This window comes from Mauremys mutica, chromosome 9, assembly GCF_020497125.1.
Source record: "Mauremys mutica isolate MM-2020 ecotype Southern chromosome 9, ASM2049712v1, whole genome shotgun sequence".
Taxonomy (NCBI): domain Eukaryota; kingdom Metazoa; phylum Chordata; order Testudines; family Geoemydidae; genus Mauremys; species Mauremys mutica.
In genome coordinates, this window is record NC_059080.1 from 99,413,739 (window position 1) to 99,441,221 (window position 27,483).

A 27,483-nucleotide genomic window follows, 5' to 3' on the forward strand; every position below is an offset into this window, starting at 1 on the left:
GGCTGAATCAGCCTGGATTTATTGGCATCACTTGGCCTAAACAAGCATAAAAAAAAAAAAGGAGCAATGTGCCTGGGTCATTTTAAAAAGGCATCCTTATTGTTCTAGTCTACCATAGATTAAGGCCTGCCAGCAGCACTGGATACAGCTGGGAAAACCACCTAATATAGGAAGAAGAGGGAGTCAGAGGATGATTCAGAGCCTGTACATTCAAGTGTTGGGAGGCTGACAAACCTTCCCCTCCTTTAGATAAACTGGGATGTCAAAACAAAAGCAAGTTTTCCATCAAGAGGTTTTAATATATTCATTTGAAAACAGAGTTTTGTGAAAGAGTACACTAAATAGCACATCTCTCTTCTGCACTCAAACCACAGACCATCTGCGTTAGGTCAGCGCAGAGGTGATGCTGCATGCATTGAATGGTAGGTCTTCATAGGAATTTCCTTGTGTGTGTTTCCAATATCAGACAAAGCATCTTCTTTAGCAGAGCTGGTCCTGGAAACAGAGACCAGAAAGACAAAAACATTAGCTGAGGCCATCTCCTGCCCATTCCCAAAAGAGCCCACGTGTATGCTCCTAGACGCAGCTAAGATCCTCTGGGTCTGGCACTGAGGCTCCAGTGTTCGTGACACACCCAGTTGTTGGCAAGAAACTAGTGATCCTGACTGACCAGCAATCTATGTGCGTTTTTAACCCTATATTCAGAAACAAGACAACTGGATTCTTGATTTTCATCAGCAAACCAGCATGTCAGTTCAGTCACACCTGCACCCTTCCCTCCCCAAAACGCCCCAGGTTATTTATGAAGGAGCCTGCAGTTAGATAATGTAATGCCTGGGATAGGTGGACTTTTCAGCTCACGGATATGGTCACAGAAGCTAAGATTATGGCTCATGTCTCTCTCTGTGCACAAACATGAACTCTGGGACAACAAGACTAAGGTCGGAGAGAGGGAGCCTCTCCCTTTTGACTAAAACTGCCATTGTGAAGCTGAATGACCCCTTTAAAAAAAAAAAAGAGGCAAAACATTGAAACACTGGGTCCTTTGATTGATTAATGGAGGAGCTAGAGAACTGCACTGTACCTCAGGATCCTAGTCATCAATGTACTCAAAAGGCTCTGGTGGTTCAGGTTCTTGCTCCTCTTCCTCAATCTTCGGGCCATGGGCTGCCACTGGTTCCACCAGCTCCTCCATAGCCTCACTGGTGTCCTTCAGAATGATGATGCCACCAATGGAAAGCTAGAAGCCAAGTGCAAAGAACGTGTCAGTGCCTAGAGACATTCAAGAACAGCTCTGTCTCATATAGGATTGTCCTTGATCTAGGATAGAAACAGGATCCCAAGTCCTCTGGGTTACAATCACCCCATCAGTGTGAATGCTCTACTCAAAAGAAGGGGTGAAAACAGCTTTCTGTGGTGGGTTACAATGAAAGCAAAGTATTCTTCCATTGTACATACTAGTGTCACACCACCAGGGGCAGACAAAACAAAGGGACAGGAGGGAAGGGTTGAATACACTGATTTATTAAAATGCAGCACTTGGAAGCTTTAGATTTTCTCAAATGTTTATGAGCCAAATTGGAAGCTCATAGGCCAGTGTGTTCATGAGTGCTACTGAAACACTTTGAATAGAGGCAACCAGTCATTCACATTCTAGCCTCATAACAAGGGGAATGGAATATGTGACCGTGACTATGGCTCTATGGACATGTATATAGCATATGCTTCTGGATAACATCATGGTGTTGGGTCTAGAAAGCCCGCTATGGTTTGGGACTTTGCTACCTTAGAGTGCCTCGCTTTCTAAATACTACCACAATGACGGAGATCACTGGAGGTGCTTTGGATAAGGGTTCCTAGGTTTCCACCTGAGGATCGAGGACTCCCTGACACACCGCTCTGTTCTTTCAGCACTTGCACCCTCTATAAGAGCCAGAGTTTGCTGACGATCAGAGTATGGTGCAATTGTCCCTGCCAGCCAAACCTTCGCTAAAGGCTCTCTCTGAAAACACCGTTGTTATCTCTGATGTCTTCCATTATCTATCTCTCAGTTCGCAGGAAGGTGACATCTGGATCTGTTGATTTATGCAGTCACTATAATCTGGCACTTTTCATACGGCTTGAAAAAATCAGCACACACAACTGTTTCATGAGATTCAGTCTTTGCAAGACAAAACAGTGTCAGATCTTGGCTCAACCCCTCCCCAGAGACTCTCAGAAGCGGAGCCAAATCTGATCATCAGCTTCCATTGACTAAGAATCCCATTAGCAGAACCTCATAAGAGAAAAGAAGAATAAAGTACAAAACCTCCAACACGCCAAAGCCAGTGACTGCCTGTGGCGGTACGGAAACATGGACACTGTGTCAGGGCCTGGCTGGAATCAGAGCCTCCCCCACATTTGAATTCCAGGGTGTAATCAGCATCTCAAAGGGACCTTTTATGATGGTGCCCCACCAGCAGAGTGCTGGTTTTTGATGTTTCTATGTCGATGCTGGGAAGCCACCTTGGTTCCACCGCTCCATCATGGCAAGACACACGCTGCTCTGTTCTTTCAGGAAACCACTTGCAGACAGAGCGGATACCCTGCTCACTGACCGGCTTTGTACCGGGCGTGGCTCGGCTCCCCAGTAAGGCTTCGGGCCACCACTGTCCTCAGGGCTCCACTGCTCTCTCACTGACACACTGCGCTGTCTGAAGCCAGGCGGCAGTGGTTCTTACCGCACATTTCCCTTCTGAAGGGCAGCCATATCTTTATTGCCAGGCTGCCTCAGGCCCAGGGCTTCTCTCCCCAAGGAGCAGACAACTGCACGTGTCAGCTGAGTGTAGGGCTGATGACTGTGTGCACACGAACATTTCAGGTGCAGAACTGAGCTTGTACTGGGGCTGGGCAGCAGCTATGTCCAGGCTGGGAGGTCGATTGGGCCACCGCCTCCTCTTAAAGAGCTGGGACAGAACCACCCCTGCCCAGCTTTGTGAAAGAAGCTGTTCTCCAAGCTTCCACGTGCTGATGAAATAGCAGGGAACGCAAGTGTATTAAGAACATGAACCGATTTTCTGGGCAGGGTATTCATTTCCAGGGTGCAGGCGCTCACACACCATTACAAAACAGAGCAGACCCCATGTTCATCCATCTCTTGCACAATAACAAAAGCCAGCAGAATTTGACTCAGTCCGTTTGCAGCCTGACAATGCGTTCATTGGCCTTCCAGTGTACCACAGCGTTTCACAGACTAACTGGCAAACCCATGGGCTCTTAGCAATAGGACTTTTCCATCTCTCATTTCTATGATCAGAAGCCATTCCCTCTGCATGTTAACAAGAGGCCGTGACTTTTTTGAGGTCAGGTGCAGTGGAATAATAAATCTATTCAGTAAAAACACCATCTACGCACACAACGCGCTGCCTAAAACCCCAGTACAAGTGATCGTGAATTTCACAGCACTGACACCAAATCTATCAGCCAGTTCATAGCTATGTTAAGATCTAAACTCAGTGAGCACGATGTACTAAGCTGAGTTTCAAGTCCCTTAAACTCATCTGAGAACAACCCTAAAAAACATGACTGCTGCAGTCCGCCAGTGGGATGCCGTTCTCCCAGCTCTGCCCTCAGGGATGCTGGCTTGGAATGGAGACCACTGCCCTCTGTTCTAGGCAGAATACAGGCCGCTAGCACTGAGAAAGCTGCCTTTGCAGGCCGAGCCATGAATGGCAGCAGCAACTTTGGGCGAGACAAGTGGAAGGGAAAATATACCATCCACTCTTGAAACACCAGCCCCTGGAGAAGAGGCGCGAGTGTTGTGAGGCCCTACGCTACACTCCAAATGAGGTTTTTCACTGCCATCCTTAATCATAATGAGCTGCCATTTCCCACCACTACAAAGAATCAACTGGACTGAGGTAGCCTCCTGTCCATCTGCCACTAGTCTGCTGTGTATCGTGGCAGGGCAGATTTTCCTGAGCCTTCCCTGATATATGGGGCTGTAGGCTATTCTCGAATAGCTCCACTGGTGGCAATTCCACAGCTCCCCAGGACAGCTTTTTCCAGTGAAAGTTAAAATTTTCCCTGCTGCAGCATAGGACCCTTGCCTGGCTGTTTTTCCTTAATGAAAGAGAATAACTGCCCCCTACTCGCTGTTTACACCATACGTTTAGTCTGCAGACTCATTCTAGACTGAACACGCCTGCTTCTCGGAAACGTTCGGCACAAATCTTCATCCCCAAACCTTTTATCATTGTCGCTCACCCTGTAACTCTCTCCAGTCTATCTACCCTTTCACCTTAGAACCTATGGAGGAGTGTGAGACACAGAGAGAGTAACTGTAAGGTAACCCTAACTCTCCGGTGACCCTACAAGCTACAGATCCAGGCTTCAGTTGGCAGTTACTGCAAATTATTACACAGTCTTATGATGGTTCAATTCCCAAGTCCCCCATGAGGTTTTTATTAGGTGTCAATGGGCGAATCATCAGTTTCTGGGTCACGATCTCTGAAGAGAGCATAGGGTAAGAGAATGTAAAGAAGTAGTGTTAGGGCATTACATGGGCCTAGAGTAGCTCTGCCTTCCAATAACTACAAATGTGTGAAACCAGTGGAGAAGGGGGGCATAAGGAAGTAAAAATGAGACATGGGGCTATGTCATCTGGCCTCTAAAGTACAGTGCAGCCATCAGCTGTTATGGTTTTAGTTCTCAGGAACACACAGAGCTGTCACGTCTACATGCACGATCCCAGCGCTAAGCACGTCCACTGGGAACTCTCCGAGTGTGAGAACAGGGTGTTCGGTTTGCATACGGTAGGTTGCACTTACTGGTTTAAAAGGCTGATATCGGCAGCTCTCTGTCATGGTGAGGACTTTCAGCTGAGCAGGCATGACTCTGGCTGGGTTATCCAGCAGCTGGAAGTTGGGTTCAGGCTCCTTTTTCTTTTCTTTCTCTTCCTTCTTCTCAGTCTCATCCTACAAAACACAAGAACACCATGGTTTAACTGCAGCCTTCAATCCTCTCACATTAGAGGCTGGGGTCAAACTCGCTACTTGATCCACACAGCACGAGCAGTAACTCAAAAACCTGCTTAAGAGACATTATCTTATGATGAAGGAGTCAATCAGGCTAATTCCCCACCACAAAGCACAGTGAAAGCTTATATAAACCCAAGGCATCTGAATTCCCCCAGAGCAGAACCTTATTGTAAGAGCAATCCAGATTCCAGTGGCAAAAGAGTTAAATAAGAGGTTGCAGTGGCTGAGCAAACTTCAGACTTTCACTTTCAATAGCCACTCAATGAAGCCCAGGATTTTTGTTACTATTTAGGCTTGGTCTACACAGCGGGGGAAGGAAATTGACCTAAGATACGCAACTTCAGCTACGAGAATAGCGACGTATCTTAGGTCGACTTACCTCACGTCCTCTCGCCGCAGTAGAGTACAGGAGTCAACGGCAGAGCGATCAGGGATCGATTTATCGTGTCTATACTAGACACGATAAAATCGATCCCTGATAGCTCGATCACTACACGCCAATCCGGCGGGTAGTGTAACCGTACCCTTAATCATGTTTCATGTTACAACCCAGCACACAAAAGGTGCCACATACAGGTGGGATTTTCCTAGCTATAATCCTGCCACTGACATCCTATGTCATTGGCAGTCAGGCAACTCAACCAAAATGACTGAGTCCTGGTGACTCTTTAAAGATGGTTCCAGGTACAATTCTACTTAGTCCTAGACTCAGCAGAGGCTGCGATTTGAGACAGAAGCATTTATGTGGCCTCATGGAAACATTCAGAGTGTGGGGCACCTTCTCCCTTCTGCTGGTCACAGTTTGACAAGAGGGGAGGAGGTCAGAGAGAATAACCAGGTACTTATAGAAAGCAGCTGTGTGATAGGCACGAAATGTAAGGTTCAGAGCAGGCACCTCTTGTTACAGCAGAAGGCACCCTCTCAGGTACCAGATTCACTAACAGCAGCAAATTCCACAGGACTCCGACAAATCTGATATGAGCTGTACTAGAAAATGGGAAAGCAGAGATGCAGCCAGGACCCTACGTTAGCTCAAACACAGCAGGGGGCAGCAGTCTCTCTTTGTCCCGCAGCTTTTCCTTCTCAGACAATTCCGTGTGTCTAGGTCAGCTTTCCACAAGGCTGACGCATAGACACAGAGCCCTTCTGACTCACCGCAGCCTTTCTTCACTTTCACGTGATTTTAGACCAGGGTTAGGCAATCTATGGCACGTGTACCAAAGGCGGCACGCGAGCTGATTTTCAGTGGCACTCATTGCCCGGGTCCTGGCCACCGGTCCTCCTTCTTAAACATTTTATAAACCTTAATTACTTTACATACAACAGTTTTGTTATCTATTATAGACTTACAGAAAGAGACCTTCTAAAAACATTAAAATGTATGACTGGCACGCGAAACCTTACATTAGAGTGAATAAATGAAGACTCGGCACAGCACTCCTGAAAGGTTGCCGACCCCTGTTTTAGGCCATAAAGCTGTTTGGAGGAAGGCTCATTTGCCCGGCACATTTTGCTTAGTGTATGGTGCTATATGAATAATACAATGCAAAGACTATGTTAATGTTACAATTGTGCTGTGAAAGGGTCAAGAAACACAAAAGTTAAAGATCCCAACAGCTGCTTTAACTCATCTATGTTGCACATACATAACTTCTATTCACTTTTCAGGCTGTGTACTACCCTTAACGCTTTAGAAGCTGTACTGTATATTGTGTGCACACAATGTGGTCACACTCACATTGCTGTAGGCACATTTTATTTGAAGTGTGCCACACTGCTGTTTTTCCACATGCCATTTTGTTTTCAATTAGACAGAATAAAGAAGCTGCCCCTAATTCATAACCTAAGCGAGGCCCAAGTAGGCTTTGACACAGACATCTCATTAAGGTGAATGAGGCAAAATGAAACCCAACCTCAACAGCTGCTACTGTTTACCTGGAAGGAGTTTTCTGCAAGGATGGGTTAACTGAACATCTATTATTTATATAATGCTAGGGGTGAGGGGAGGTATTTGGAAATGGAAAAACCACGGAATTTGAAGAGTACAGAATTTACACAACTTTGGGAAATGCTACCAAAGTGGTGACATCACCCTACAAATCTGGAATCTGCAATTCTCCCCCATAGGAAATATAGTCCAACCACGGTTTAGAAGGAGGAAGTATTCTTCCCCGTCTGATAGATCAGCGCACACATGAAAATTATAGGCAAAAAGATGAATATTTTCAGAATGTTATGGGGGTGCGAAAATGGAGGGTTAGAATTTAACTAGTTTGGGGACCTTACCTAGAGCAGTCACCTCCAAGCAACTGCTATAAGAAAGACTGTTAAAGAGTCACCAGTGGTGCACCAAAGAATAGGAATTTTATTACATTTCTTCCACACACCCCACAAGAAACTTGTACCTGGATAAGTTACTCAATATACTGAATCATGTTAACACTGTGCTGAGAAACTACTGTAATGCAGGTGACAATGGGACAGAGATGTGTATGGGAGCCAGTGTTCATGTGATACACAGCACCCTAAACGAAACTCGTTGGAAGACATTTTGGTATTTACGGCTTATACCCACCACTTCCATTTTCTCCTCTTCCTTTTTCTCTTTCTCCTTCTCCTTTTCCTTCTTCTTGGCTTTTGCAGTGATGGACAACACAGCAGTAGAAACCTGGACATTTCAACAAAGAAGGCTTTCAGAATGGCTTCAACACTGCATGCAGTGCTCATCTCTCAGCCAGGCACGCAGACCAAAAGGAGAGTCAGCACTGTGCCAATTTTCAATTTCACTACCCACCCACTACTTTATAAGCAGCACAAATAGAGTGGCACGCAGGAGGGGAAATGGGTGCTAGAGAAACTGACCAGATCTGATTGCGTAAGTGAAGAGAGAGCAAGCTCCCTAATTTAGAGATTACTCAGTGCTGTTTCGTTTTCCCTACTAAGGGATTTCTTTAAATTTGAGCAATGACAAGGAATTCTGACCATGGGGAAGTTCGCTCCCACGGTTTCAGTGGCAAGGCAACATCAAGCCGGAAGAGAGATTCTTGACAATGTCGTAATCCTTTTCACCACTCCTCCACCCCGGCACTACTGTAATCTCACAGCTGTTACGTGCCACTGGCACACATGGACAGACATAGTGCAACTGCCCAGGATGTGAAAAGTTTCTTCCGAGGAAGAAACAATTGTGCTGAACTTCTCCAAGTGTCCCCAGCTTCTCCTTCTCAACAACCATTGTTAGACAAAACCACCACCACAGGGTAAGCAGGCAGCCTTGCCCATCTGTTCCTGCTCCTGGAAAGATTATCCATTCCCCTAAGGTTTTGGTGGAGTCTTAGGGTGTCATATCAAGGTATTCTAAGGATGGGCCAGATTCAGCTATGGGGTTTGATTTTTAGAAAGGGAGGGATATGTCCAGAAGTACCTGCCACTGTGAAATTTCTTATGATATTACTTGCCTTCATGCACAATCCGGTACAGTCCCAAGGAAAAAAACAGCTGCTTGGTAGCCCCTCACTTGGGCTAATTTCGACAGGCTTCTGTTCTCTAAATCCGAGAACCTCTCATTTCTAGTGTTCAGTTTTGTTAAACTGCTTAGCAGTTTTCACCAGGTGCCACACACCTGAGCAAGACGTGCCTGAGTACACACCTCTGCTGCTGCTCTCTGGAGGCTGGCAGGTCTGCTCCGCCTGCTACAGTCAAGCCATGGATGATGATCAAGTTGTATGGGCACACGAGCTGCCCTTCTTTATGTGAGGACACCTACGCTGCCAATGACGACCACCTGAGGCTCAATTTTCTTACCTGGACGTTACCATTTCTACAAATACCTTTTTGCAGCACATGGGGCCACAGACTCTGCCCATGAATGCTTAATGCATTGCGTTAGCTAATGGGTCACTTTGGACTGCTGCCCTCAAGGACTGTTATTTATTATTTGTATTACCATTGCACCTAAGAGCCCTCGTCATAGCCCAGGATGTCACTGTGCTCGGTGCTGTATGATTCCAGAACAAAAAGATGGCAAGTGCAAAGGAGCCATATGTACATGGTAAATACTCCTTTAACAACTCTCCTGCTCATCCGGCTAGTCAAGGAAGGCGCCAGTCAAATCCCAGCACAGAGATTACATGCATCAGTGAATTCCAGACTCACCAATGAGAGAGACAGAAAGGTGGTGAGCTCAGTGAATTAAAATCAATGGGCCAATCTTTATGGCCGTCCTCACCCATTTCACAAAGCTCATGTGGCAATAAGAAAGCGCCCAGGTATGTTGAGTGTAACTGCTATTATGGAGGAAAGAAGTCAGTGAGGGAAATAACGCTGCTACACGGCCAGAGTTACGTAATATTTACTCTCAGAGACGCTAGCAATTGACAATCTTTGCTTCATCCCTGAAGGAACACGTTGCCATGGGCTAATGCCGGGAAGGTTAATGTTCATAATGGGCATGTCCACACAGTGTATAAAAGTCAGCTGATCAGCTTACCAACCTTTTCCTTCTCCTTTTCCTTCGGTACCTCCAAAGGGGCAGGATATGCAAACGTTGAGGGCTTGCAGTTGGATTTGTACTGGACTTTTGGCATCTAAAAAAATAGAGAGAGAGAGACTGACTTTAGGAAGAATTGTTACAGGAAAGTAAAGGGAAAGAACCAAACAGCAGAATAGCTGCCTTGGTTGCATTTTCCTACTTGCAAAGATCAACACAAATCATCCCTTTTTCCCCTCCGGAAGCTGAGAAGCTGCCATCAGTGGCAAATGTTCAGCTGTAACATTGTTATTCAATTATGATATAATTCAACTCTGGTATGACATTTTCTCCTTCTCCAGCTTACTGCACACAATGTACGTCCAGCTTTTTCCCCATTGTTATGATGCTGTCAGGGTTTAGCTGCGGCTGCCTTTCGCACAAAACTGGCCTTGAGACCTAAAACAGGATCAGCTTTATTTGTGCACGGCAGACTAGACCACACATCATCTTCCAAGACGACAGTACAAGTTTCCCTGGTTTCACATTACATTACACTCCCCCAGTCGGATACAGCCAGACAGCTTTCTTCAACTGCCCTCCCATCTGTTCATCCAAATATTTATACTGCACTCATCAGCACTGTATCTAAGCTGCTCTTCCTTCCCAACACACCTCTTCAGTGCCAGAACAGGTAAGAGTTGGAAGAGGCAAGATGAATGAGCATTCAAAGCTATATGACCCACAAGGTTTTAGCCAGTAAAATTGAGTTGTTCAACTTACATGAAAACTTTTGTGCACCTTACAAAATAATCACAAGGAATTAGAGCACAATTAGAGCTGACAGCCCCAGAGAGCCTAGGGAGGAACAATGGCCTTGTGGTTGTGGCACTGGATGTGGATTCAAGAGATCTGGGATCAAATCCCAGTGCTGCCACCAATTCCCTGGGTGCCCTCTGTTAGTATTTGAGAGGTGCTCTGATACTACGGCAATAGGAAGCTTACACAGAAATGGCCTTTTGAACCAAGCTCCTTTCAGACTGAGACGTCACTCATTAGCTGCACACAGAAGGGTGCCATCATTTAACACTAACATACATGCAATGGGAGAGCATTCCGGAGTCGCAGTCCCTTGGCACAGACAGCTCTGCTCTGACATTATGCCGGGTGATGGTGAGCAGCTGTAGCCCTGCAACTTAGACCAGTCCTGCTGACTGCTTTGAAGGTAAGAATCGTAATCCTGAATTTAATCGATATAACACAGGGGACCAGTGCAGATAGTAGAGCAGGGGGGTGACAGATTCTCAGAGCCCTGTACTGCTTCATTTGGAACCTTAACAAAAAAATATTGCTGCTGGCTTCATTCCTTGGCAGATGGAGTTACATTAGCCAACTCAGGGGGATGGATACAGGGGTCACTGAGGCTAAATCTGACCCTGACAGGAGGGGGCAGAGTAGACAGAAAGGGAGCTTCCCATGACTGTGGCTATTTGGAGTCCAGATGTGGTGAGGCGCCCAGAGCTCACCATGGCCAACGGCTGCTCTGATGCCCTTGATAGAGGAGGATGCCAGGGAGGCAGTGAATTCTTCAAAGTGCTTCTCTCTCTCCCTGCCAGTAACCTGGATGAAGTTGCTGATCTCAGCCAGGTCCCAGCAGAGCTGGGATACAGCACTCTGTGAGTGAGTGAAGGTGACGGAACCGGGTACAGTCTGGGCATTGCTGGCGTTCCAGTCTAGGCTGTTCCACAATCTCCTCTGGTGGTTTTACAGAAGTGTGGAGCAGGATGGAGGAGAAGGTGGATCCATGTGGGACTCCCCAGTGACAGCTCTGGAAGCTGACGACTGGGCGCCCCTCATGAGTCTCTGGAGATGATCGGGGAAGAACGACAGGGTGATATCTGGTTGAGTTGGAGATGTAGTTAATTAACAGTGGAAAATACTTGGCGATACCTTGAGCTGGTCCCTTCATAAATGTGGGGTCTTAGGCAGGGCTTAAATGCTCTTGAAATATTTCCCAAAGCCCACCATGCCCCCTCCATTTTCCACCTACCAGACTGGGGATGCGGAGGGAAAGAGCTTGGGGCTTCTGCCCTGTGGTGGGGCAAGGGGCCGGTACTCCAGCCCTGTGCAGCCCCACGGACATCCTGGAGCTGGCTCATGGCCCCCCCGAGCCATGAAAATATTTACCAGCGCTGGGCTCCAGATGGTTCTAGCTGAATTTACCTCCTAATCTTAGCACGAGTTTCATTGTAACAACAAACAGGAACTACAGGACTTGGGCAGCGTTACTATGTCAGCAGTGCAACAAGCGTGTTCCCCAATCCCTTCTGTGTTCACGGAAGAGTCGCATACTTGGCGTGCTGAGGGGAGGAGAGCCCTTGAAGCGCTACCATGTCGGGAGAGGAATTAGCTGTCCAATTGGTCCTTTCCCTACTTTTATACCTAGGAGTCTAGAAAGCGTGTCCTGTTTCTAGTCTCACTTCTGAATCCTCATGGGCACAGTTTACATAGTTTGACAGTTTGGTGGGTTTAGACGCTACCAATATTTTAATGAAGCTTGTGCCATTTGATGAAAATTATCTGAAATTGAAAGGTTTCATCTCCCTGTATAGTGATATGTACACAGTGCAGGAGAGAAAACCAGATAACGAATACAATACTCCAATGCACATAAATAAGCCTGAGAAAGATTGCTGTGTACGATCAGCCTTTTCCAGCACAAAGAGGGAGGCTGCAGCACAAACTGAAAAACATTCAGGTTTCTTCCACTCTAGATTCTGACTCAACTCAAACTGCTGATTTACCAGTGACTTTCACGAGTGTCAGAGTGAAATACTGGCTCCTCTCATTCCACGTTTTAGGCATATTTTTCAAACCCAGAGAGTGAAGAGTCACATCCTTACCCGGGAGGCACTAGGTTTTCTGTAATGGGAAGCTTTAAAGTGTAACCTTATGAAAGGCTTACACAATGCAATCTTTAATACTCAGGTCTTTACCCACAGGGACTGAATGATTCAAATCCCATCAGTCACCCACTAAGGCTCAAACAAAATTGAGGCACTATGATTAATATTAGCTTTTCACGCTCTTCCAGCTACAGTTTCTAGCACACTTTAGCTAGCTACGGTGGATAAGGTCAAAATATGTTCTAAAACCATCTTCTAGCCTATCATATATTACCGCTCATGAAGAAGTCTTAATGCACCGTTACCAAGGCACAGTATAGTGTTTCAATGGGCACAGTGCAGTCAATGTATCTTTGGAACTCTTTCCTTAAACAACTGGACTCCTTCAGAGATTTAGAACGATAGGGACTGTATTCACATCCTCCAGCTGTAACACTGCCACATCCATGATTGCACTATCTCCTCCAAAGGCGGCAAGGTTGTATAATAAGCAGCTCGGACACGATGGCTCAACTGGAACAGAGTTTTAAAAGAGTTCCCAAACTTGGATGGTGCCCAAAGCTCTGCCAGGCTGACCTCCACAGAGTCTCTGCAGATGATCTGATGGCACTCAGAATGACAAGGGGGTAAACCAGAAAGCTAATGCAGAGGCCAGACACAATGGTACTGGTGCAATGTAAGGACCCCAGGAAGTTAAAATGTACAGACTGCATTCCCTTGGTGATGAAAAGAACAGGGTTAGGAAAGGCCTTTCTCTCTTTGTGTCAGCAACTCATTATAAACATTCAGCTACTGATACTCTTCGGCATCATGCAGAACACCTGATCCTTGTGCTGTTTGTAGTAAGATTCCCTTCATGGACAAACTCGCAGAAAACGAATGAGTGGTGGTTATGATGGAAAACATTATGGAACTGCAGCCATCAAGCTCTTTCATCTCTCATCAGATTACTGTATCAACCATGGAAGCACATACCTTAAGGTCCTTGTTAAGGCCAATGACACAGGTTGGGGTGTACGCCAACGACAAGAAGTGTGACAGGGGGAACCAGAACCAGAACTGGGTGAAGACCAGTACCCCCACCACTGAAGGCATGTGGGTATGTCCTGTCCTTGACTGCAGCGAGATAGTTACATTATGGCCACCTGAGGAGAAGAGGAAAATCACAGAGTCAGTTAGGAGAGGGCTTCCAGTCCGCTTCTTAGCACTGCTCAACACAGACACTTCAATGAGCTGCCTCTGAAATAACTACCATGAAGACAGCTATAGTGGAAACTAAAGCACAATGTCCTCAACACTCAGCCTGAAGAGCAAACCCTCTGGGATGCAGTTCCCCTATCAGTTCAGCATCTGGTCTCAGGTTATGCATCACCATCTGTGGCAATGTAATTTACAGTAGTGCTTTGGGGGGCTAGTTATTGTCCCAACATGGAACCAGTGGAGAGACAACCCCTCCCTGCCCCTGGCAAAGTAACTTTGTCAAGAGGGCACCAAGACAACAACACTTCAATTGTGGTATGGAAAGAGGAAGAGTCAGCACATTGAGCAAACAGCCAAACCTGCGGTACAGCCAATTTCAGCATGCAAATCACCGACACATCACAGGAAACACAGATTGCGCATCTGGTTTTCTACGATATTCATTTAATAGGACTGTTCTTACACTGCTAGGGCTCATGCCCTGAACTGCTACTGTTCTACAGATGAAATATGCCTATGCTTTTATTCAACTCAGTAGAAAAAAATGTAAACAGCAGCAACTTCGACAGTAATTTCTAGAGGTTATCAATCTAAGCAGCAAAGAGACAAGCTTGTGCAAGCTTTGCAATAGAATTAAATCTCTGTCAGACAACAAAGTCTTTAGCTTTGTACTTGCAAAGCAGAGACCAAAACAACTCAACATGTTGATACAGTGCAGAAACATTCAGCTAGAAACTGAACTGGAAGGCTAGGGCTGCAGGCAGAGAGCGAAAGTGTTAATCTGATTTTCAATCCTCTGATGGGCTCAGCAGATTGAGTTGAAGAGGGCAACAGGCAAGTCCATTACCGCTGACGAGGCCAGGTGCAGAGAGGCTAATTGTGTTAAAATACAATCAAGCACTCATTCCGAGTGCAGTGCAATTTATAACTGAGATTCCCAGGTCCAGATCAGCATTCTTCTGCCCTGCGTAAGTAGCCACCTGTAGCGGCGGGTGCTCAGTGCTGCTGCTGCCAGAGTTTGGGAGATGCACTGAGAAGCAACGGATAATGAGATCAATTTTTGCTAATATTCTAGCTGATTACGATCAGATCTTCTGCTCGTGATCAAAATGGGAAAACCATTGTTTAAACACACACAAAAAGAAAGGAAAAGAATTGAAGTGAAATCTAGGATTCTTGCATTGTGCCATTCCAGCGCTTGCACACCCACTTTCTCTGGGGCTTGCCTGTTGTCACCACAAGATTTCACACTCATTCCTTTGCCTTCCGAAAGGAGACAATGCGGTGCTGTATCCTTATCGAGAAAAGAGAATGACGCAATCTCATCTTACAAACACCTCCTATGTGCTCTGCTCACTGCTCTCTTGCAGTTCCCCTCCGTTTGGTTTATTGTTATCATTTATTTGTACTGCAGTAGCCGCTAGACACTCTAATCAGAGATCAGAACCCCACTGTGGGAGGCACTGTACAAGCACACAAACATAATCCCTGCAAATAAAGACATTGCACGTTCATGGTTTCTAGCCTTTTCTCCCTTTCTAAGTTTAAGCTTTTACTTAGGGTGACCAGACGTCCCGATAAAATCTTTTTTTTGCCTTTTTCTTTTTCTTTTTTTCTCCGCTGGCGGACCCCCCAAACCCGATATTTTCTCCCTCTCATCTGGTCACCCTACTTTTACTTTACTGTGGTACTGTCTATATGATCCCAAGACAGACTGTGAAAAGCAACCAACTGCACATTGCTGAAGCAACTTTAATCTTGTTTTATTCGAACTACTGGAATTTTATTTTCCATAGGAATGATATGATCCACTCTTTGGAATTTCCTGTCTGAGTGACAGATCTCAGAGATACTTTCATGCTATTTTCTCTGCTCTCCATACATGCACACTCCACAGTCACATACACGGTTTTGTGGGGGAGCAGGAAAGATGGAAGGACCTTGCATTGCACAACAGTTATTGCCTTAATGATTAAGCAGCAGCACCAACGGACTCAGAAGGGACACATTCCAAGCCAGAGAAGATGTTTCTAACTAGGCCAACATGGAGCATCTTCAGAGCTCCTTAGATAACCATAAGACTCACCCCCAAACCTATATTGCTACCAACCAAGTCTACTGGACCTACAGTGCATAACCCTTAGATAACCAGGATCTGCTATGCTAGATTTTATATGGACTCAGAACAGTAAAGAACACAAACTAGGTTATGCTGTTATATACCCCACTGAATTCACTCCTTAAGTGGCAAGCACCTAAAGGCTTGTCTACACTTACCAGAGGATCGATGCTGTGGTGATTGACGCATCCGTGGTTGATTTAGTGGGTCCGCTAAACTGACCACCAATCGCTCTCCCGTCAACTCCGGGATCGAGAAGAGTAAAGAGAGCTGATGGGAGAGCATCTCCTATCGATGCCGCATAGTGTGGACCCCACCGTAAGTAGATCTAAGCTATGTCAATTTAAGTTATGCTATTCACGTAACTCAAATTGTGTAGCTTAGATCAACTTTTCCCTTTAGTTTAGCCAAGGTCTAACTTCCATGATTTCCTCCCAGCGAGTTGTAAGTTTGTCTGATGGGACAAATCCCTTGCTGACGACACTGTGAGAGCATGGTCCAGTGCAAGATGATGATGTTCAGCACATCATCACTGGGTCACATCAACATACAGCAATGTGATGGCACTTCACAGCCCCTGGAAAAAATGCCCAAAGGCTCCCCCAACACTACCATGCTGATTATTTTTTAACTCAGCAGAGGCACATCGTTTACTTCACCTAGGACAGCATGAAGACAACCTGTGCTAATCCTCCAGAGCAGAAAGGTCAATATTTCATCCAATACACCACCAAGCCTCTGGCAGAGTCAATGTCAGCATGCGTCAGTGAGGTGATTCACATATGCAATAAAACACAAAAGACAGCACTCCTCTAGTAGGCAAAAGTAGTAATGTATATAATGGCTTGTGTTTCTAATAGCTAGAGTTACTGATGGAAGGTCTGATTTTAAACTGGGACTCTGTAAACAATGCGGGCAAGGACGGGGGAAAGGAGCAGTGCTTTTTCCGTGTCTAACAGGAGTCGAAAGCAGCACTGAATTGACGGTATATGAGGGAACCCCTCTGTGCAGCTGAATGTATTATTGCAAGATTTGAAATGGGAAAAGCATTTCCAGACAGATCTATGTTTACTGGGGGTAACAATACTGAGATGGACTTACAAGCACAAATCCAAAGTGAGCTCTTCCGTAAGTAATTCAGAAGGAACCCTCTTACCTCACCCTCCCGAGATGTCTTCCTAGCATCACAACCACACCAAAAATCCCTGATGGCTCGGTCCCACCTGCCCTCACCCCTGTGGATCTTAACTTCTTCTTACCCATTCGTTATTAGTTAAGCTTCAACTCTGAGCTCTGTGATACATAGTACAGGTAGGACATAAAACCAAGATGATACCTGATGCAAGGAGTTCACAATCCAAAACACACAAGGCCCCATTCAACTATCTTTGGCGTACTCCTTATCCACTCACCCCCACCACACTCTTGACTGAGGGGGGAAGATAATCCACACTAAAACAGGGCTCTGAAAGGGGCAGAGCACTGGCCTGCACGTGACTTGTTTAAAGTATCAGTACTTTACTTCTGTTTGTATTTTCCTGTTAGAATGCAACTGTATTTCCCCCCTCTTTGCATTTAGTTAACACAGATGTGTTTTCTGTTTCTTTAGTTGAAACTGAAATTAACTTGGTTGTGTGTTCATAGCCTCAGGATTATCAGTACTGCCAGTTTTAACTCAGGAGCAATTTAGTTAGCAGCTGCTTGTGAGCCAACCACCAGAGTAGAAAATGCATTTTGGAGGCACTACATAAATGCTGGCTTATCGACCTTGGCTGGTGTTTCCTCCTCACTCGTAGCGAGGGGAAGATTTAAAACCAGGCGACACCACAAGTCTAATGACTACTTCATTGTGGGAGGAAAAAAACAAACAGACACCTGACAGCTCTCCCCGGCACTCTGAAAATGCTGCCCTCTGTATCAAAGCCCTGTCGCTGGGATAGAATTGCTCCCCTTTTCCTTCCAATAAAGAATTACAAGTTCAACTGCACCAGCTACGGCAGATGACACTAAGCTTCTCTGCCTGTAACAGTGATTCAAGTTTCAGCCTCTGCCCCTCCCTGCTTCTGATAAGCATTTCTAGTGGAGCAGTGAGAATAAAGGGAATGCAGGGATTAATGTATGTTCTTTTTGAAGAGTCTCTGGTGAATGAGGTAGCAGGTTATGAAAATTGTAGCCCGTGTCTTTCTTTGAATTCACCCATACATTGAGCGTATTCAAGTGGAGATGTCCAAGGCTGAGGTATACCCAGCTAGAGAGGACTGCTGTCATAGAATATCAGGGTTGGAAGGGACCTCAGGAGGTCATCTAGTCCCACCCCCTGCTCAAAGCAGGACCAATCCCCAGATAGATTTTTGCCCCCATCCCTAAATGGGCCTCTCAAGGATTGAACTCACAACCCTGGGTTTAGCAGGCCAATGCTCAAACCACTGAGCTACCCCTCACGCTACTGGGGGAGGAGGATATGGCTCCGGGGCTCACAGTGGAACACAAGCTAAATATGAGTAAACAGTGTAACACTGTTGCAAAAAGAAGCAAACATTATTCTGGGATGTATTAGCAGGAGTATTGTAAGCAAGACACAAGAAGTAATTCCTCCGCTCAACTCCGTGCTGATTAGGCCTCAACTGGAGTATTGTGTCCAGTTCTGGACGCCACATTTCAGGAAAGATGTGGACAAATTAGAGAAAGTCTGGAGAAGAATAATTAAAATTGATTAAAGGTCTAGAAAACATGACCTATGAGGGAAGATTGAAAAAAAACTGGGTTTGTTCAATCTGCAGAAGAGAAAACTGAGGGGGGACATGGTAACCGTTTTCAAATAAAAGGTTGTTACAAGGAGGAGGAAGAAAAATTGTTTTTCTTAACCTCTGAGGATAGGACAAGAAGCAATGGGCTTAAATTGCAGCAAAGGAGGTTGGACATTAGGAAAAACTTCCTGACTATCATGGTGGTTAAGCACTGGAATAAACTGCCTAGGGAGGTTATGGAATCTGCATCACTGGAGACTTTTAAGAGCAGGTTAGACAAACACCTGTCAGAGATGGTCTAGATAATACTTAGTCCTGCCATGAGAGTAGAGGACTGGAGTAGATGACCTCTCGAGGTCCCTTCCAGTCCTGTGATTACTTCACACATTCCCCCTACCTTCTCTCTCTCTCTCTCTCTCTCTCTCTCTCTCTCTCTTCCAAGCTGCTGTATGATAAATGAATAAGATGGGAACAAGATTTTACTTGAATTTTTTTACTCGATCCTGACAGGGATAAAGTTCAAGGCAAGTCCACATCTATGAAAGAAAATCTATGACCCAGCTGGCCTGAGGGTTCATGGCAACATGCTACACTACAGGAGACTATGGTTTGGGAGTAGCCTTGAGTCTTGTGCCAACCAAGCTGCTGGAGCTCAGGTTTGATAAGGGGGAGGGGCGAAGGCAGAGGAAGGAAGGTGACTGTAGCGAAGCCAGTGTCTCCTACCAGCCACAGTCCTAAAACATAAAGGACAGTGTCAGTCCTCTGACCAAGCTGCAGCAAGTGTGCTGGGAATCGAGCTCTCCAAAGTAGGATGAGAGGACTCAAGGAGGGAAATGGCCCCTAGTACAACAGGACAGGGAGGTGGAAGCCACATTTGATTGTGGGGTAAAGGGGAAAAAAAAAAAAAAAAAAGATTACCTTCCTTTCGTAACGGTTGTTCTTTGAGATGCGTTGCTCACGTCCATTCCATTCTAGGTGTGCGCACACCCACATGCACAGTCTTTGGAGGCTTTTGCCTTAGTGGTATCTGTAGGGTCAACTGGGGCGCCCTCTGGAGTGCTGTGCTCATGCGTTGGTATATCAGGCACCGCCGGCCCTACGCCCTCTCAGTTCCTTCTTGCCGGCAACTCTGACAAAAGGGTAGGAGGGCGGGTAATGGAATGGACCTGAGCAACACATCTTGAAGAATAACAGCTACAAAAGGTGGGTAACCGGTTTTTCTTCTTCGGGTGCTTGCTCATGTCGATTCCATTCTAGGTGACTCACAAGCAGTATCCCTGGAGGTGGGCTCGGAGTTCACGGTTGTGCAGCTTGCAGCACTGCTCTACTGAAGCCAGCATCATCTCGAGCTTGTTGGGGAAGCACGTAGTGAGACGTGAACGTGAAGGTAGAGGCTCTGCAGATATCCAGAATGGGCACTTGGGCCAGGAAGGCCGCCGCCGAGGCCTGCATTCTAGTTGAGTGCATGGTGACAACTGCCAGCGAAGGCACCTTCGCCTGATCATAGTAGAAACGGATGCAGGTGGTGATCCAAGATGAAATCCTCTAGGCGGACACTGGACAACCTTTCGTCCTACCTGCTACCATGACGAACAACTGAGTCGACTTGCGAAATGGTTTGGTCCTGTCGATGTAGAAGGCTAGCGCTCTCCTGATGTCCGGGGAGTGCAAATTGTTTCTCCTCAGACTTATGAGGCTTTAGAAAGAAGACTGCAAGAATATGTTCTGGCTCGTATGAAACTGCAAAACCACCTTGAACCGGAAGCCGGGTGCGGTCGCACCTGGACCTTGTCCTTGAAGAACACCGTATAAGGTGATTCCAAGGTGAGTGCCCTAATCTCGGAAACCCTTCGGGCAGAAGTTATCGCCACCAGGAATGACAGGGTTTCAGGAAAGCAGAAGAAGAGAACAGGACACCCATAGGCAGGTGCGGGTGGTGGTGAGTGGATGATCCCTCTCCCAGGAGATTACGTCCAACATGGCTCAGAAGCGCGACTCCAGAAGGAATGCCCTAGCCCACATGGAGTCAAGAACCGCCCGGATGAACTCTATCCATTGCACTGGCACAAGGGTTGAGTTCTTTTCATTCACTAGCAGGCCTAAGTCATGGCATGTAGCTCGCACCAGATCAAAGCTGCTCTGCATGTGATCCTGTGATCTGCCCTGATGAGCCAATCATCGGGATAAGGATAGACCTGGACCCCCCCAGTATCTCCTAAGCGGCTCCTGGGGCCATACATTTTGTAAAGACTCGCGAGGCCGAGGATAGGCCAAAGAGGAGCTCCGTAAACTGGAAATGGTGTTGGCCCACGATGAAACAAAGGAACTGTCTGTGTCCTGGCAAAATAGAGAAATGGAAATAAGCCTCTCTCAAGTCAAGAGCAGCGTACCAGTCTCCCGGATCTAGGGAGGGAATGGAGTCCAGGGATAGCACGCAAAACTTTAACTTCTTGAGGTATTTGTTGAGCCGTCGCAGGTCCAGAATGGGATGTAGGCCCCCTTTTGCCTTCGGGATCAGGAAATAGGGGGAGTAGAACACTTTCCCCCTCATTTCCCGAGGGACCTCCCTCCACCATCCCCACTTGCAGTAGGCTGTTTACCTCCTGAACGAGAAGTTACTCGTGAGAGGGGTCCCTGAAGGGCCCCGGTGGACTAGCCTGGAGGGCCCGCCACCACCTCAGCCGCAGAGGAAGAGGATGACTGCACTACCGGGGGAGGGCCCAGGGCATCTTCCCCCATAGGGGAAGGGGGTCTTGGGGTGGGCACCTGCTCCTCCACTGCAGCGCCCATCGGCATGTCCTGCACTGAGTCCGATGCTGCCGATGCCGACTGAGGTTTGTGCAATGCGGCAACTAAGGACTGGGGGAACAAGAGCATCGCCATAATGGCCATGCCCCACGCATTTCAACAGGGCCACTGTATCAGCCACTGGCCCTGTTGCCAGGTCAGCATTGCCACAGTGGATGCACCTTCCGGAACCAAGTCATGTTGCTGTCTAGATGAGGACTGAGCCCCCCCGCCATGCCGGAGAAGTCCTCTTCCTCCAGAGACCAAGGCTGGGTCTGGTGGCTAACCGTCGCCATGGGTAACCGGTGCCTGGAATAGTCAGACTGGTGCCGAGAGCAGGGAAAGCAGCACTGAGCTGGAGAGCGTCTCCAAGGCCTCAGTGATGGTGACCGGTGTGATGAAGACGACAAGTGCCAACTATAAGATGACCAGCGTCTCTCTCTAGGCGAGCCCGGAATGCAATGTCGGTGACCTGGGATTTCCTCAGGCACTTCAAACAGCTGCCGTGCGGGTCACTAACAGGCATAGGCCTGTTGCAGTCAGAGCAGGGCTTAAACCTCGGAGACCAGGGCATGTCTCGCCTGGGGCAAAGTCCCCTCTGGGACCCTAACTGACTGACTGATTGACTAAACTACTATAAACAAACTATTTACAGCTAAACAACAGAGAGGAGAAAAAAAAGCCAGCTGACCACTTTCAAAGTAAGGGAAAGAGGCGTTCCGACTGACCCCCACGGGTGGTAAGAAGGAACTGAGAGAGCGTAGGGCCGGCAGTGCCCGATATACTGACGCATGAGCGCAGCACTTCAGAGGGCGCCACCGCTGACCCTACAGATACCCCTAAGGCAAAAGTCTCCAAAGACTGTGCCCATGGGGCGCGCACACTTAGAATGGAATTGACATGAGCAAGCACTGGAAGAAGAGAAATATCTGATATCACTAAATATAAGAGCCCTGCAAGAGTGAGCTCTTGGGAAAGAAAAGGGCACATCTTTTAATTTGTTTTCCTTTTCTCCATGGAGTCTTTCCTTAATAGGTCTTGTTGTTCAGCACCGGGGGTTATAAAGGCTTTAGTAGTTTAAATCCATGGTGTAACACTTAGTCACTAGCAGTCATGTAATGAAATTCTGCAAACTGGCAAGCTACAGACATAAGAAGCAGATGCCCTTTGATGACAATAGCTTTGGCTTTTCTGCACTAATGCTGATACAATTAACTGTGCTTCCTTCTCTGAACCTTTTCCCCAACAATGAGGAAACATGCTCACTAATGGGGTTAAAAAATAATTTAACACAGAACCCGAAGAAAGATGAGACACAAATACCACAAGGTTTCCAAACTGACTTGTGGAGAAACTACTTACAATAGAAAGGAAGCAACATATAAACACCACTTACGTACTGTAAATCAAGGCTTTGGATGACAAATTGATTCAAAGGAAAATGACACTTTGGGCAGAAATCTGGAAAAGGATTACCTTTAAAGTTTGGACCAGTTTTACAGTGAAACTGTGTCGCACAGGTTTTATTTTTGCAGTCAGGTGAAACCCCCTGAAAATGGGTTTGTGGAAGCTCTGATATCCCTGTAACTATCATACCCTTTATGATAAACCTCTACCTGTGAAACCCCCATGTAATGATGAATAGCTCTAGATTAGCCAGAACTCCAGGCTTCCACATCTTTTTCACCATCGGCTTCAAGAGATGTAGAACACTGCTGGCGGCCCTGATCAAAATTTTAGAACTTTTTACTGCTTTAATACAAAGGAAGTTACCTGCATCCAAGATGCCCTGGGCCAGGATTGCTCCAAACTTGGCCATAACATCATCATGCTTATCATTAATGACTTTGGAATAGAGCTGTCTGAACTGGCTGACCTGTAAAAGGAGAAAGCAAACAGGAGGTTAAAATATTGATTCACACCAGTAACAGAAAAGCTAGCCAAAGAAAACAGGAAGTCCTTCCTCTGTAAGGGTTCAATCACATTCAATCACACTAGAAAGAGGCAAGTCAAACAACTAGGATTCTTTTATTTATCTCCAGAGGAGACAAGACATCTGATGGTAGCACTAGTTTCCCTTCATCTCCTGTTTCTGAGATAGGCCCTCACAAACTGTATCTAGGCCCACCATACCCAGGGACTGAAAAGGACCCATCAAAAAGACTTCCACCATCCCAGGCATGACTAGAGGGTGGTTTGAGCAGGCTTCTTTCCCCATGGTTCATTTTGCTGTTGGTAATCCCCAAAGTCCTCTTTCCAGGTACTCACTACAGCTGCAGGTAAGTGGGCAGATATATCTGCTAAGGCAGTAAAGCTACTGTGGAGACAGCCAGAAACAACAGCTGATCCCCAGTGAGATTTCCAATGTTTTAAACGCAGTTTTAAAACTCTATCAAGAGCTGATGATCACTTCCTGCCATAACATACTTCCCAATACCCATTAAACATTTTCCCAGAGGACCTTCTTCTCCAGAGAACAGTCCAGACCAATCAGTAACCTTGCCCCCATTGATGAGTGTTCAAAAGAGACCCTCGTATTTCTGCTGACACACAGTATTCATGCCCACAAGTAAGCAAAAGGGCCGAGCAGCATGCCATTGCTTGGAATGCCTTGAGCCTGCTCGTAAGACACACCGTGGCTGGAGCAGGTCAGGAGTTTTCCAGCAAAACCAGTTTTTGATGGAAAATGCCGGTTTGTTGAAACCAAAATGTTCCACAAAAAATTGTTTCAAGGAACTTCCTATAAACACAGGCTGTGTTCTGACAAAACCTGGCCTTGCTTTCTGCCAGCACCCCTGGCAGGCTGCTGGGGAGCCTGGGCTTCCAGGACCCCTGGCTCTGAGGCAACCCTGCCATGAGGACTGCTCCAGGCCTGGAGATCCCAGGTCTTCCAGACTCCCTGCTCGGCACCACGAGCCTGGAAAACCTGGGGGCTCTCAGAGTTTCCAGGCTCCCTGCTTTGGGACAGGGCTGATGGGGAGCTGGGAGCTTAGAATTTTGGAAACAAAACAATGAGTATTTAAAATTACTTTTTTCAGATTTCCATTCTGCAGAGATCTTGACATTTCTATTTTTCTTCCTTTCGAAATGGAACAAGTTTTTGACAATGTCCCATGTCATGGAAATTACGACATTCAACCGCTCATCTTCCACCCACAGCTGCCTTCTTAGGTATTTTATAACCAATAATTACTAGAACAAATTGTTGGTAAGACTTGGAACAAGGATTTCAGCTCAGGTGCGCCTGATTGGGGAACAATGTACAATTGTAGTTTCTACGCAGTGTGTACAGGAGACCTCAAGCACTGGAACCGCACTAGTTCAACCGGTGCCTCCTCGCTCCATCCCACAACGCTTCATGTTTTGAAGTTATCAAATTTCCTTGCTCCCAGCAACAGTTCTTCAGAAGACCCATTATCCATTAGTCAGGGGCGGCTCTAGCCATTTTGCCGCCCCAAGCACGGCAGCATGCCGCGGGGGGCGCTCTGCCGGTCGCCGGTCCCGCGGCTCCGGTGGACCTCCCGCAGGCGTGCCTGCGGATGCTCCACCGAAGCCGCGGGACCAGCGGACCCTCCACAGGCACGTCTGCAGGAGGTCCACCGGAGACGCCTGCCGCCCTCCCGGCGACCAGCAGAGCGCCCCCCGCGGCTTGCCACCCCAAGCACGCGCTTGGCGTGCTGAGGCCTGGAGCCGCCCCTGCCATTAGTGAAACCATGGATAGAATGTGTACTGGGCAGGAATGCATCAGAACAGCTATGTGGATATACTGAATGGTGCAAGGACAAGAGTAATTGTTGCAATCAGTATCTCTATTTCCTTGTCTAGTGAAGACCAGAATATGAAATGCCAGAAGTAGGATTAGAAGTCAGGAGATCCTGGCTCCTAGTACTGAGTTCAGACTATTAGATTCGCCACCTGGATCCCATGAGAAAAAAATATCCAAAGAAAGATTTTTCCACCAATAGAAAGACCATTAACATGACTCAGACTTTATGATCACAATGGTCCCTTCTGACCTTAGTCTGAAAAGTCCTGAAGTCAACAAACCAGCAAACCGTGTTAGGAATTACATTTTATTAGACCAAGATTCAACAAGGTTGGAAGAAAACGATCATAGTGGGTGAGGATCAGGATAGGACTGGAATCCAAGAGATACTTTACCATTAAAATATTGCTAGACTTTATAGTAAAAATGTTCACAGGAGGCTCAAAACACCACGTGAAACTGGAAACACCAGACTTCAAAGCTAAAAGAACTCAATCTTTTGTTCCAAACTGATAGCGAATGATTTCTCCACTACACTTCAGGGCGCAAATTCTGGACTAGAGGTGTTAAGAAGCTGTTGGGAAAACTATAGTTAGAGAACTGTGGAATTATCCAGGGTCTCTTTCCAAACATGACATGCTGTCTCTCAACACAGCTGATTCATTGATACTTACAAAGGAAATGGGATTCTATCCAAACAAATATTTGTTTTCTTTCAGTTGCTGTTTCTGAAAGTCTACAGAAGCCCCAGCTACACTGGAACTAAATCCATGTTACCTGAGTTAGTTTTAAAATTGGTTCAGGCCAGCTCATTTTAAAGACAGTTTAGTCAGTGACTGTGGATGGGTCACGCTTTGGTTTAGAAACTGTGCCTTAGCCAGTGTAGTGTTCCATACAGAAAGGTTTTTCTCGGACAGAAAAAACACACGGTGCTGTCTGAATCACAGCTGCCTTAAAGGAAAAGTGCACTGTACCCCGTCCTCTTTCCTTGCCCTTCTGACAATTAATTCCATTTATAATAGCAATCAGCTCCTTTAGAAGTCACCGCACTTAATCTGGAGGAGGAGCTCTGGACCAGTGGCTCTCAAACTTTCCAGACGACTGTACCCGTTTCAGGAGTCTGATGTGTCTTGCATACCCCCGCCCCCGGCAAGTTCCACCTCACTTATAAACTGCTTGCTTACAAAATCAGACATAAAAATACAAAAGTGTCACAGCGCACTAGTACTGAAAAAATTTGCTTGCTTGCTCATTTTTACCATCTAATTATAAAATAAATCAATTGGAATATAAATATTGTACTTACATTTCAGTGTGTAGCATATACAGCAGTATAAACAAGTCTTTGTATGAAATTTTAGTTTGTACTGACTTCAGTAGTGCTTTTTATGTAGCCTGTTAGAGAACTGGGTTGATATACCCAGGGTTGATCTCTGCATACCCCTAAGTGGTTCTCTACAAGGGGTCTGGGCAGGTTTCAGGGGGTCCACCAAGCAGGGCTAGCATTAGACTCACTTGGGCCCAAGGCAGAAAGCCAAAACCCCATTACATGGGGCTGAAGCCCGGGGCTCTGAGCCCCACCACCCGGGGCTGAAGCCAAAGCCTGAGCAATGTAGCTTTGCAGAGCCCCCTGCGGCATGGGGCCCCAGGCAACTGCCCAGCTTGCTACCTCCTAACGCCAGCACTGGCTTTTATATGCAGAAAACCAGTTATTGTGGCACAGGTGGGCCATGGAGATTTTATAGCATGTTAGGTGAGCCTCAGAAAGAAAAAGGTTGAGAACCCCTGCTCTAGACCCTTATCATGGTGAAGGACACACCCATTCGTATTCGTAACCACCATTTGTTCAACACACATGTAACAGCATTCACTACTTTTCTTTTGTTCTCAACACACATTACACTCATAACCAACAGGGGCGGCTCTAGATATTTTGCCGCCTCAAGCACTGCAGGCAGGCTGCCTTCGGTGGCTTGCCTGCGGGAGGTCCCCGGTCCTGTGGATTCGGTGGCAGCCTGCAGGAGGTCCCCAGTCCCGCAGATTCGGCGGCACGCCTGCGGGAGGTCTGCCGAAGCCATGGGACCAGCGGACCCTCCGCAGGCATGCCGCTGAAGGCAACCTGCCTGCCGCCCTCACGGTGACCGGCAGAGCACCCCCCGGGGCTTGCCGCCCCAGGCACGCGCTTGGCATTCTGGTGCCTGGAGCCACCCCTCATAACCGAGTGACAGATCAGCCATCTTTAAACAAAGGGCAATGCAGCTGAACAACAAAACATTTCTTAGGAAGGACAGAAGGTAGAGACTTCAGTAGGATGCAATTACTCTTGTTATTCACTCTTTCCAAGAGAACAGTAAATCAAGCCAAGTTCTTGTTAATAAGATTCTTCCTCAGCCAATTCCCCCTCATATTGAGAATTGTTTTGTTTTTTTAAAAACATGAAAGGACGTAAGTTTCCTTAAGGCTGTGAATGCT

The 27,483-nt window shown here is 46.7% G+C and overlaps 1 protein-coding gene across 2 annotated transcripts in view; it reads right to left on the reverse strand.

Annotated features, from left to right (window-relative positions):
* Nucleotides 1–274: 274 nt before the first annotated feature.
* PSMD1 (proteasome 26S subunit, non-ATPase 1) overlaps nucleotides 275–27,483 on the reverse strand; it is a 129,196-nt gene continuing 101,987 nt past the window's right edge. For both annotated transcript variants that reach the window (XM_045030085.1, XM_045030084.1), the window contains exons 19-25: nucleotides 23,019–23,121; nucleotides 13,368–13,537; nucleotides 9,512–9,604; nucleotides 7,594–7,686; nucleotides 4,809–4,955; nucleotides 1,085–1,240; nucleotides 275–495 (exon numbers count right to left, since the gene is read on the reverse strand). In XM_045030085.1, coding sequence (XP_044886020.1) covers nucleotides 1,094–1,240; nucleotides 4,809–4,955; nucleotides 7,594–7,686; nucleotides 9,512–9,604; nucleotides 13,368–13,537; nucleotides 23,019–23,121 — 753 coding nt within the window. In that variant the 3' untranslated portion in view covers nucleotides 275–495; nucleotides 1,085–1,093. The remainder of the gene's footprint in view (nucleotides 496–1,084; nucleotides 1,241–4,808; nucleotides 4,956–7,593; nucleotides 7,687–9,511; nucleotides 9,605–13,367; nucleotides 13,538–23,018; nucleotides 23,122–27,483) is intronic.